Raw genomic sequence first — 13,335 nt, 5'->3', positions numbered from 1 at the left:
TGCTGTCTGGTTTACAGATAAACAAGGGAGGCTTGGACTGAGTGGGGGGGATGCATGAAGTATGTCGACCCCCAGATCCATAGGTGCCTACCGTGCACTGCTGTACCCTCCCACATATAGCCAATAACATCCACTCCCTGCCCCCCTGCAATGGGTTTGGCTCTGTTGGCAGCTTAGACAGTCTTTTGTGCAGCTTTAGCAGGAAAATATCCCAGAACATCCAAAACCATCAAATCAAGAATCCATCTAAACCAGAAAGGTTGTAAGACCCATGGCTGCCGTAAAAAGTTTGGAAGGTTTGCTGGAATAACCTGAGGTTGAAGTCTTATCAGAGAAATTAGTAGGCTCGTACAAGGGTCTCTGGTCACTAGTACCACTTGTGCAGAGCTCTACTGCTCGTAGGGGTAGCTTCTCCAGACCTGTGTTTCTCTTTGCATTCTAGTACAGGCAGTCCTGCATTAAGAATCGAGAACTACAAAACTACAAGTACCAGAATGCAAAGAAACAGACAGGACTGGCGGTGCTACCCACTCCATATATTGAGCAGCTTGAGATCTATTCTAGTACTGTAAAAATACCTTTCTTGTGAGAGGCCGACCGAGTAAGTCCTACAGAAAGAGAGCCAGCCAGGGCCGAACAGGGAACACAAACCGGCCCTGGCAATTAAGTCGCACCAGCCACAGGATGCTGGTGGGAAACACTGCTGCTGCTTTTGGTACAGGGGCCGATATTTCAGCACTGCTGCAAACCGGACCGCACCATTCTGGCCCACCGGGAAACCGCCTGGTGCCCGCTACGGCCAGTACGACCCTGGAGCCAGCATCTAGTGTGGTGCTACTAGCCATTACCAGTGCTTCCATATTGAGCACTAACGTGAAATCTTATGTGGGGCCATTTTGCATGGAGTTGGGCCCAGCAATATAATACTGAGATGAGGCATATGGTGAGTGCTGCAATGCACAATAGACATCATAGTGAAGCCAGTAGGTGCAATGGTACAGACACCATCTTGTGTTGTGCCACATTCAATGCTATCATACATGCTCGCTTATGTGTGACCAGATCCAGTGCTGCATGTGTGAGAGCTACCATATTTTTTGAGGTGACACCTAATGCTCCCATGATGCCCAGTAAGAGAACTACTAACTTTTGGGTGAAGACAACAGAGTTAGACCGAGCTGCGCAGTGTCATAGTGAGCAAAATGGGATGAGCTGCTAAATATAGCAGAAATGGCACAAGTGAAACACACTGCTACCAGCTGTAGCAGGCACAAGAACCTGGACTGCTGTGTCCCTCAGAAGATGACAGTTGGATAGGTCAGTGGAGTACAGTAGCAATTCATATAGGACGAGCTGTCTGTTCGGGAGGATGTGGGTAATGGTCAGAGCTGCCGACTTTGGACTGGGGAACCAGGCACAAGTCTCTGCATAGACTCAACATCCTATGATTCTGGGCAAATCACTTAGGGTCTGATTTCGATTTCAGCCAACGGGTTACTCCATCACAACGGTGACAGATATCCCGTTCGCTGAAATCTAAATGGCAATATTTCCTATGAGATTTAGATTTCAGCGGACCGGATATCCATCACCGTTGTGATGGAGTAACCCGGCTTGCGAAATCTAAATCAGGTCTTTCTGTTGTGATGGAGTAACCCGTCTGCCGAAATCTAAATCATGTCTTTCTCTTCATGCCTAAAAATGAATGTGTTCCTGTGTAATGTAGTTAGTGCTCATGTAAAGCGATCCAATACCTTTGGGTCGAGTTCACGCTAAATAAAACTGCAACAAAACCCAGAAAAGCCCGCAGACGAGGGTCATGTAGGCAGCACAGTAGTAACCAGCAAGGGAAGGCCATGTTGTAGGTTCTAAAGTTGGTTTGGCAGTGGTGCTCCACAAACCGGCCTGGCGGTGCCGTAGCATTTAGTTGGCTCAGGTGAGCTGGGATATACATTCCGTAGGTCTGGCTGCAAAGTACAGAGGTAGTTGGTGCAGGTAAGCTGGTGCATGCAGTAGGCCTGTCTGGCTGCTTGATGTAGGTGTAGTGGTAGTCAGTTCAGTTAAGCTGGTGCATGCAGAAGGCCTGCCTGGCTGCTTGATGTAGGTGTAGTGGTAGTTGGTGCAGTTAAGCTGGTGCATGCAGTAGGCCTGCCTGGCTGCTTGATGTAGGTGTAGTAGTAGTCGGTTCAGTTAAGCTGGTGCATGCAGTAGGCCTCTCTGGCTGCTTGGTGCAGCAGTAGTTGGCACAAGTAGGCCGGGATGCTGCAGGCAATAGCGGCTGGCACACCTAGGCAGGGCTGCTGGCCACAGTAGCAGCTCCCTGCCGGCCTGTGGTTGCTGCCAGGCTCAGGCCCGTCACTTACCTTCCCAGCAGCTCATTACTCCAGGCCCCGGCAGCCGCTGACAGCCCTGTCCTTCAGGCCAGCTGCTAAAAGCTGCCAGCAGATGGAGGCCGGAGCCCGGGACAGGCAGGAAAGGCCCGTCTGAGCTGCAGCAGAGCCCCCACCGAGGCAAAACTGTGTTAGAGAGAAAAATGCATTCTGTACCTGAATGATGGAGGGGAGGCTTTAGCAAACACTTTAATCTGCAGTTGGAGATCTCCGGGGCACGTGTATGCTCCAGGACCAGTTGTTACCACAATTTGTATGACGCAGGGGGAGACCCGGTGGCAAACGTCGAAAAGATGCATAGAAGCAACAGGACGGAGCTAAATCAATGCCCAGACTTCACTGGAAGAGAATCTAGAAACTCAGGAACTGCCACATGTGCGGGAACCAATCTGCTGTAGGCGGGCTCGCGCCCCTGGAGAGTCCGACAATACATGCTACATCTTCATGCTCGAGAGACAGCATCGGGCAGAAAGGCAGTAGACGATATGTCCTCGATGCTTTGCATCACAATGAGCTATATTATATGAGGAAAGCACAATAGAAAGCTAAGAACCGTAGATCTAAATGTTGAACTAACAATTCTAGTGTCTGTGTCTTGGACAGAGTTCGTCCCCAAATCCGCACCACACGGGAGGCTTCCACCGCTTGAGGAACAGAAGCTGCCGGAGAGACATCCACCACACGTAGGCGCGCCCCCTGCTGGCCATATCCATACACCCTCCCTCCTTACCGAGAGATCCACACGCCGAGAGGCCATATCCACCAGGCCCTTGACGTATAAAGTAACAAGCTGCGTATTTCGGAGGAAGAAACAGGTTCGAGTCTCGGCCTCGCTCGGCATCCTGTAATTCTGGGGAAAGCCTCAATAAACAATTGCGACCTCGTGTAATGTACCTGGTGCTCAGATAAAGCGCTCCAGTACCTTCGGGTCCAGTTAGCGCTATATGAAACTGCAACAACAAAAACAAGCATTCGGCCGCGCGGCCGAAAACGAAAGTAATAGCGATCGCGATCAAAGCGAAAGTGATCGCGATCGCTTGGACGGGAGCGCTGTGTGGCAAGCACGCGAGTGGTGCGCGCGCAGCAGTGATTGGCGGCTGCGCGCGTGCACGTTCACGTGCACTGTAGCTTTAGGCCACGGCAGCACTTTGAAAAGCCCAGTTATAAAATGTCTCTTTCGAGACCTAAAAATGAGTATGAAAAACTGAGGTGCATCACATTTACAAAAAATAATCACAGAAAGGGGTCAAACAGGAAACATTCCTATTTCTGGATCCAGCCACAACATGGCAACATATTTTGGCTCAACAATATTATTGCAATCTTCAACCTCCCCTTGAACTTCAACTATTTGCAGGAGGATTAAAGTGCCAAGGAGGTAAATTACTTTCGACGGAATAGCAGTGGTTGGAACTTTTTCTCCTAAATCGATGCCTTTTAAAAACTAGAAAATGGGTGCAAATCGATACATTTACTACTTTTCAGTGCTTGTGGAAAACATGGTTACGGTTACCTGGAATCCCAGCGGTCAGTTTTCGGATCAAATTTGTAGGTGGGGATGAAGCCAATGTGTCCTTCAATGAAATCTGAGAAAACATTCTTCAAATCACGTTGAATATTCAACTAAAAAATAAAAATAAAATAAAAATATCAGTGAACACTCAACCTACACTCATTCACTCAACTAGCAACACAATGTGATCTGAGTGAACAGAATTAAGGAAAAACCTTACTTCACTGTAATTCTACTTATCCTGGTTAATTTATTGATTCAGAGAAAAAAGTATGCAAATCTTCAACTAACAAAAACTGTCCTTCTACATATTTTAAAATTAACATCCGAGGTTTAGCAATTGATCTTTTGAAGGATTAAATCCACACTATGTGCACCTGTTACAGGACAGACGAGTCAGAAGGGTAAAGCAGAAAGGTGGGAGGCCCGTTAGCTAAAGTGAAGAAGCCAGAATTACAATGCTAAGCAACAACCCCAAAATACTGATCCCTTCTATAATAGCTAAAACACATTGATCCATATTCTTTAGTACATCACTCTACAGTGCTGAGTCTAGCGCACAATTTGAAGTATGAAAACCAAAGCAGGTGTGTACTATACATGATAACCTGTTCTTTTCAGGACTGCTATGCTAATGCTATGCTAATTTCACTATCACACTTTAGTTACTAGCATTTAATACAGGGCCGACTTTAGTGCTGGTGGTGCCCAGTGCAACAATGATTTTTGGCGCCACCTCCAAACAGGTGCGGATTCCCTCAATAACACCCGCAAAATAACCACTCATCTGTTGATAGCCCCTGTCTCACATTCATTTAATTTGTTTTAAAGCACTGCCAAAGGCTGGCTTTACTAATAAAAATGTATAGCTACACAAACAATCCCTTTTTAGCTACAGTAGGAATAGATAATGAAAAACAGGGGGAAACAACATAATGTTCAAACTATTTTATGCGGTTTGTATGCAGCTCTTTGATAACAGTTTGCAACAGTCACTGTTCTATACTAGGGTTGTATCTTATGAACTACAGGAACAAAAGTATCTCGGTGACAAAAGCAGTAATCCACTGAGTTACTCACAGGAAATACAGATCTGTGAATCGCATGGTTTGCGTTCTTTGCAGCAGGCATATTGACCCTCTGCGCTACTTTATGCCACTAGGCAAAACTCCGATCTCACTCTAGCAGGAAAATTAATCACAAAAGCTATCTTGACATGTACATTCATGCCCGAAAGCTGGATACACACGGAATTCTGCAGAAGGTGATTTTAAATTGTAAATCATTGCTAAAGCACAGCACCTCCCCCCCCCCCCCCCCCACCCTCTTGAGGTCAGCGTCCCCTCCCCAGGTCAGCGCCCAGTGCGACCGCACTAGTCGCAGTGCGTAAACCCAGACCGGATTTAATAGCAGAACATGCATCAGTCCATCAAGAGAGGAATATGACCCTGTACTGAGAAAACAACAAAAGTAAGAAGAGATGTGTACTCTCACCTGCTGTAGCTCAGTTTCTCTTAGTTCAGTTGGGTATCGTATGATATGTACATTTTTTAATAATACACCGGTTTGACCAAGTCAACTGGATGCGTCCGTCACACTTAAAGGAGGTGTATGGCTGAATGAAAACATTAAGCATTTGAAGGAATGTATAGTGTCACAAAAATAAAAAAACAGCCCAGGATTGTGAGTCCTACCACAAATTCAGTTGGAACAGTGTAGGAGGAGGTAAGGGATACAGAAAAGTGTGGAGTTAGAAGATCAAGTATGCAAGAAGAAATTGGTGGAACTAGGGCTGCTGAGGAGAGAGTCGGAAAGGAGAAGATGGAGAAAAAAGGGTTAAAAAAAAAAAGACAGGGGAGGAGATGGAGTATGTGGTGGAAAGGAAGAGACTAGACAAGATAAGGAAGCAGAACATTATACATTTTCAGGACTTCCTTCCAGAACAGCCCAAACATGGGCTAGACCCTCTGGCACTAAGGACTTGGTTAATATGCCAACGTGAGACAGAAAACCTAATTGACTACAACTACCCTGCAACCCTGGTGGTAGTTTCTGTTAAGAGACAGAACAAATGAAAATACTGTAACATAAAGATTGTATCATTAAGCTTCTTTCATCAATAGCTACAACTCCATCTTTCTCTAGGCTAAACTAAAGTTGGCAGCAAATCAATTCTACTTCACATTTCACGCACACATCGTAGGCGTCATGAGGCCATGTCTGCTAGCAGCTTAGTTCTGCTGAGGTGAGGCTATTGTCCATCCCAAATGTAGTCTCATCATTTTGATTAGTTTGAGAATCTTAAGGCAGAAAAAGCCTATGGTGATCATGACAAACAGGTAACTAAAGAAGAGTGCAGTCAAAATATTGATAGCTTGAATGAAGCCTAATAATGAGCGCTTCATGTGGGACCATCTTGAGAAGCCCAACATGGTTCTCACCACTATGCTTTTATCTTAATTTGGTGTGTAACCTGAGAGGCTTCTAAAGTCATTGATCAAAGCTAGAAGAGCAGATGATCGTCAACTGCATCAGAACGCTGTCAGCTTCCAAAAAACGTTTAATTTCCCCAGTTGCTGTGTGGGTTCCAGAAATTCAGGCTAATTTTCATATTTTATTCACTAGCGTTCCCAGCGCAAGCAGGAACAGAATTAGTGATGGGGCACTTCTTGCTGTGTCCTTCTGAAGATAACAATTCTGCCTGAAGTGGAACCATTATAGGCGATCAATGCTGTGGAGAGAGGATACAGCTGTAGGAAGCAGTTTCTAAAGCCTGCTATTTGAAGTGCCCAAAAAAGGTACAGCGAATCAATCTAATCAAGTGCTTTTTCGGCATCAAGGGATAGTGCAATCTTCTTTTCATCAGGGGGTGCCTGCCAAATTATGTGGGAGAGCTGTCATGTGATTAGTGGACGACCTCCTAGGAACAAAACCATCTAGGACCTATGGCTCACATCAGGGATGAATCGTTTAAGCTGAGCTGCCAATATATTAGCCAAGATCTTTATCTCTGTGTTGATGATGAAATAGAACTATAGCCACCACGGAGTTTTAAATCTGGGTCCAACTCAGTGGCTAAGTCCTCAAGTGTGGAAGAGGCAGATTCTGCAGGCGTTCTCTCAGTTTATGTAGTTCAAGAGTACAAGGACATGTGAAATGTAACAAATTCAGCTATTATTTGCTGCTAATTGATGGCCAGACCCCTATGCGATTGTGTGGCAGGTATCGAGTGATGCGATCCATCTCTTCTCAAGTGTTGAGTTCGCTCCTAACCTGCCTTCTCGTCAAATCTGTTTTGCAATTATTTTTATCCAAGTGCACTTTCTGCCAGCGATATGAACATGGAGTTAAGACCCATTTAGGCTTCTGAAAGGTGTTTAAAGTTGGCTCATGTGGGGTTGCGATTGTACTATCAATTTAGTCGTTGAATGGTATTGATTCTTGTCTGAGAATCACTTCCATTGAAGGGCTACCTCCCTCAATACTTTGCTTCTCATACAGAATTTGCATGTGTAGAACAATTGCTTTGCTGTTCTTCTTATGCTGCAGCCTTACTGCATAAAGGACTGGCCCTACCTGATCTCTGCATTGTTTTGAAGATTTGGTGGTGGGTGGTGGAAGGGGTGTGCCTTCTGTAATAATTATATCTATGGCTTTTGGGTAGACCGATATGGCAAAACATTTTTGCGTTTGATGTAGTAATTTAAAACTTTTGCACGGAGGGTGATCACCGTCATTCCTCTACCTGCCATTCTTCAGTGGTGTAGAGAAATGGCCAATTGCAAAATTAGGTTAACATCTTCAGGAGAACGAGTTTTGAAGAGCAGCATGAGGTTTGAGACTTGCAGCTTCTAATGGTATGTGGACTCTAACTTGTCTATCAGTTATGCAAACTTTGGGCAGCCAATTAGTCAAATCTACATTGATGAGTGGACCAAAATTTTAAGCCCAATTTACGAGTCACTCCTCGTGTGTTTTAAGGAAGATTTGGATTTGTATCTCTCTTTTGATGACATTGGTGAATTCTTGCGTTGTTGGTTGTCAGGTAAGCGGTGAGGTAGGTGACCCTCATCTCCCATTTGGTAGTCTAGCTTATGTTCAGATAGCTTATCTCCCTCAGGAGTATTCATGTGAGTACTCGATGGAGGGAAGGTTCTCCTGAACCCATCCTTAGGTCAGTGGTGGCATTGAAAAGATTTCCCAGCAAGTTCCGTATACTTTTGGATAATACTATTTATTGCAATGATCATGGTCGCCGGGACTAGTAAGCCATGTCATATTCCTTTTTGTTTCAGAGTTGGATGCCTTGCCAGAAAGGTTTCCCTGATGAGGTAAGTCTTTATCAAACAGTTAGTCGCCACAGTCATTTTCTGTCCCATATGTTTTTTTTTTTAAACTTTGTTTATTGAAAATTTTATGTCATGACAATACATACATACAAAATCAAAAGGACAACCATAAGCAGGGACAGGTGACAGTGCAAGTCTCATATCGCATTAGCGTCAGATCCATTGTAGTCGCAGGGAACAATTGAGCAGTCGTGTACAATAGAATAAGTTTTGATAACCTGTATACAGGGCAGAGGCCTCCAGCAAAATGGCCAGTACACATTATAAACACCTTGCAGGGGCGTGAGGGACCCTTCAAGCAGAGTTAAGTCATGCGCTACACAACTCCCACAGTGTGCTCTCGGTCAAACGGGCTCGTATAACATACACTCACAGACAGTACTCGCGCCCTGGAGCATCTTGACGGAAAGGCCCAGAGGGGCCGCCAGAACTGCAACCCACCTCCCACATGTCCACAGTAGCACACAGCCTCCCCTATGTAGGATTTCCATCAGTGAGGGTAGGGTCCGGGCCGGCATCGGTCAGGGAAGGGGCGCCTGTTGTCAGAGCCTCCGGATACTGCAATAAGTAATTTTGTAATGGTCCCCAGATATCGGCGGGGCGGGACCGGTCAGGGAGCAGTTCGGAGTATGTCAGTACTTGCTCCTGGCAGTATACCAGGTCCCTGAGCCATTCCTCAAATTTCGGAGCTCGTCCCCGTCCCCACCGACAAGCTACGCGTCGCTTCGCCAGCAGTAACGCCGTCGTAACGAATTTGCGACTCGCCCGTGGGATAGGCTTGGTGTATCCCAGTAGCGCCTGTATGGGGTCCGGTGCGAAGGGCAGCTCTATCATTTGTGAAATGGCGGAGCACACCTGTGTCCAGTAGTTCTGAATAGTGGGGCATATCCAGGACAGATGTAGGAAGTCTGCCTGGGGGGCATGGCATCTCTCACAGTTGTCCGAGTCTTGGAGCTGAAATCTGTATTTGGTGGCCGGGGTGCAGTAGAGACGGTTCAGGAATTTAAAATGTATGATGCGGTGTCTACTGCTCGCTGAGATCTGTGCCGTCTGCAAACAGCAGTAAGTCCACCTGTCATCCCCGAGGTCCAGCCCCAGCTCTCGCTCCCATTCCCCACGTGCCCGGGATACGTCAGGTGCAGCATCAGAGCGGACTGCATGATATAGTATCGAAACTAAATGAGAGGGCGAAGTGGCCTGAAGGACCCCGTGTAAGGGAGCCATGGTGTCAGGCTCAGACGGGAAATCTGGCAAGATGGTCTTCATGCCGTGCCGCAGTCTAAGGTAGGTGAAAAGCTCCAGGGGGGTTGGCGTGTGCCCATCAAAGAAGCTACCCTGGTCACGAAAGATCCCGTCCGAAAACAGATCTCCCCATCTATGGAAGCCCAGCTTGCGAAGCAAATCTTGAAACAGTTTCTCTTGGAGAAGAGGAAGCTGTGAGTGATAAGAAAGCGGGAGAAGAGGGGAGTACAGGAACAGACTTCCCACTCGCTTCGACAGCTCCAGCCAAGCCCTCACCGTGCCCTGCAGAGCGTTATAGTTGGCAGTGGAGTACGGGAGCACACTGTGCAGTAGGCCAGACAGGGGCAGGGGCACCGCTAGCCAGTCCTCCGCTGCGAGCTGGGGCATAAAAGCGATCGGGTGGAACCAGTAGTAAGCATAGTGCGCTTGAGCGCAGAGATAGTACAGTTCCAGGTCCGGTATATCGAATCCTCCGCACGAGTATGGAGAAGTCATCACAGCCCACTTCAAGCGGGGCCTCTTCCCCCCCCATACCAAACGTATCAATTCAGATCTCAAACGAGTAAAGAAGTGCCTGCTCGGGGGAAAAGGAATATTCATAAACAAGTATAAGAGCCGGGGAAGCACCACCATCTTAATCAGGGCTGCTCGTCCAGCCATCGACAGGGGGAGCGCAATCCAGCGGTCGACACAAGAGGAGACGTGCAGCAATGTCGTGCCGTAGTTCATCCGCATAAGCTCCTCCCTGTCTCGGGAGATCTTAATGCCTAGGTACTTGACATCGGACTCACTCCATTCTATGGGGTAGTCGAGCGGGAAGGTTTGGGAGCCATCAGTAAGATGGAAAATCTGAGACTTCGACCAATTGATTTGCACTCCTGACATTTCCCCATATCTCAAGAATTCCCGAAGGAGAGGGTTCAAGTTATTTTGTGGGTCCCGCACGTACAGAGTAATATCGTCTGCATACATCGACAGCAATATCTGTCTCTGCTCACAGAACAGCGCGCGGTCTTGATGGTGCTGTCGGAGTCGCGAGGCTAGAGGCTCGAGCGCCAGTGCGAATAAGAGTGGGGAAAGTGGACACCCCTGTCTGGTCCCTCGTGCAATTCCGAAGGGTGCAGACATCCTGCCATTGACCAGGACCCTGGCGCACGGACCGCCATAGAGAATAGCTATCCAGCCCAGGAACACCAGGGGGAAACCCATGTGAGTCAGTACAGCCACCAGATAATCCCACTCCAAGGAGTCGAACGCTTTCGTAGCATCCAAGAATACCGCCACCATCTGTAGGCTGGGATCTACATTCTGCAAGGTCGCAAACAGTGTACGCAAGTTATGCGACGTCGCCCTTCCGGGTATGAAGCCCGATTGATCCGGGAGCACCAGTCCCTCCATGAGGAGCGACAAGCGATTAGCCAGGGTCTTAGCAAGGATCTTTGCATCGCAGTTAAGAAGGGACAAGGGCCGATACGAGTCTGGGGACGTTGCCGGCTTGCCTGGCTTCAAGAGGGAGGTAATCAGTGCCTCTCTCATGGAGGGGGGGAGCTTCCCCAGTGTGTGAGCCTCGTCAAACACCTCTTTCAAAATCGGGGCAAGGATATCGATGTAGGACTTGTAGAACTCTATCGGGAGGCCATCAAGGCCCGGGGCCTTCCCCGAGGCCATCTGCATTATGGCCTCCCGAATTTCGTCAACCCCCAGAGGAGCCATGAGGAACCGGCGCTGTCTATCAGAAAGCCATCCTAGTGTGATGTCCTCAAAATATCTGTCCAGTTCCGGCTTGTGCGCATGGGTAGAGGAGTACAATGCAGTGTAGTGGGCAACAAACGTTTGCAATATAGACTGGGTGTCCCTGTGGAGCGCTCCCGAAGATCCATGGATCTCCAGGACGTGGTTGTTGAAACGGGGCGGTCGTATCGCCCATGCCAGGAATTTACCCGGCCGTTCTCCCTCACCGTACCTACGCGCTTGGAAGTGTTTCCCCCTAAACCGAACCTCCCTATCCGCGGTGGCTTTATATTCAGACAGGAGGTCACGGAACTTGGCTTGCGCCTCCGCATCAGTGGGAAACCCAGGGGCGGTCTCCAAGGCCCGGAGAGCGATCTCCAGTTTACTAAGGCTCTTACGGAGGTCCCTGAGGACTCCCACCCCCTTCGAAATGCACAGTCCCCTGATGGTAGCCTTAAAGGCCTCCCAGACTACAGCGACACTATCCACCGTCCCACCATTGCGCTGAAAGAAGCTCTCGGTCTCCTGTGCAATCTCCGAGCGAAAGACCTCATCCAGCAGGGCAGTAGGTTGCAATCTCCAGGACATCGGAGAGCCAGCAAGATCAACCAGCTCCATACCCATCAGTACCGGGGCATGGTCGGAATACGTGCGCGCCAGGTGTTCCACCTGACATACCGTGGGAGCAAGGCCTGGGGAGATCAAGAAATAATCCAATCTTGCCCATGTGGCGTGTGCGGCCGACCAGTGCGTGCCCTCCAATGTCGCCGGGTGCCTAGAGCGCCATGCGTCCAACAGGTGGCGCTCAGTAAGAAGGTCGTGAACATATGCCTGTGAGCGAGAGTAGTGTTGAAGGCTGGGGTTTGCCCTGTCCCTCATGGGATCAATAGCTACATTGAAGTCTCCTCCCCATATCAGGTGAGTGGAGCCTATGTCCAGGATCTCCCCCCAGAGCGCCCGAAGGCACTGCGGATCATCCGAGTTGGGGCCATAATAACACGCCAGTGTGAGCGTGTCCACACCAATGCGACCCCAGATAATACAATACCTGCCCTCCCTATCAGTCAGTTCACCCAGGCACACAAAGGGGGTGTGTTTCTTAATAAGGATTGCGACCCCCCGTGAGTAAGTGGAATAAGAGGAAAAGGAACGGTGCATGGCCCACCTAGATGCAAACAGTGACGGCCTGGACGGGTCCAGGTGCGTCTCCTGTAGGAAGGTCACATTGATGTGATGTCTATCTAGGTACGCCAGGATCTGTCTACGCTTTCTAGGGTCCCCCAACCCCCGCACATTCCAGGTCAAAAAATTAAGTTGCCCAGTAAAGTCCCTGCGTGTCTGTGGATCACCCATAAGGAGCAACAGTTCTCAGAAATAGTAAGTCAATGTCACCACCGCCCCTAAAAGGATGCAGAAGAAATAATGCAAACACTTCAACACACCAATTAACTCTAACAAACCGCAAAGAAAATTTCCCACCCCCCCCTCCACCCTCCACCCACAGCAGCATCCCAATCATGCCATCTGGACAGTCCCCATCCTCCCCACCCCGAAACCAAACCTTTCTATGGCCAACGCCATTAGGGATTAACATTTAAACAGAGAAACAATGGGGTAATACCCTTCGGAGGTCAGTCTAGGTGGATACACCGCGTCTCCGCGGGACTGCGCCCGGTCAGGGACCGAGCCCACTCCAGGGACAGGGAGCGCCCAGCGAGGTGAAATGTCCTGAGAGTCAGGTGCGCGGTAAAAGGAGGTAGGGCCCCGGTGACATCCCCCCACCCACAGCGCGGCCAGGTCCTTAAGTCCCCATATCATGGTCCGTGGCAGCGTACGTCTGCATCAGCTTACCAACTGTCAATCATCCGCCACAGAAGCATCAGGTCAACGATCCTGCGTTATCACTCCGCGGCCGGCGAGGCCGGGCCATCCATATCTCGCCTCTTGACCCGCTTCAAAAATTCCTCAGCTTGCTGGGGTTTAGTGCAGAAAATTTGTTTCCCCTGGTGGGTGATGCGTAGTCGAGCAGGGTAGAGCAACGCATAATCAATTTGAGCAGCTCGCAATTTTTGTTTAACCTGGATGAATTTTTTCCGCTCCTCCTGGACCA

At 48.7% G+C, this 13,335-nt stretch overlaps 1 protein-coding gene across 3 annotated transcripts in view; it reads right to left on the bottom strand.

The window, feature by feature from the left end:
- The window catches only part of OCRL (OCRL inositol polyphosphate-5-phosphatase), a 566,508-nt gene that overhangs the window by 256,957 nt on the left and 296,216 nt on the right, over positions 1–13,335 (bottom strand). For all 3 annotated transcript variants that reach the window (XM_085607761.1, XM_085607762.1, XM_085607763.1), the window contains one exon: positions 3,904–4,013. In XM_085607761.1, coding sequence (XP_085463887.1) covers positions 3,904–4,013 — 110 coding nt within the window. The remainder of the gene's footprint in view (positions 1–3,903; positions 4,014–13,335) is intronic.

Source organism: Triturus cristatus, chromosome 5_2, assembly GCF_964204655.1.
Source record: "Triturus cristatus chromosome 5_2, aTriCri1.1, whole genome shotgun sequence".
Classification (NCBI taxonomy): Eukaryota; Metazoa; Chordata; class Amphibia; order Caudata; family Salamandridae; genus Triturus; species Triturus cristatus.
This window is presented reverse-complemented; position numbering and strand designations above follow the sequence as displayed.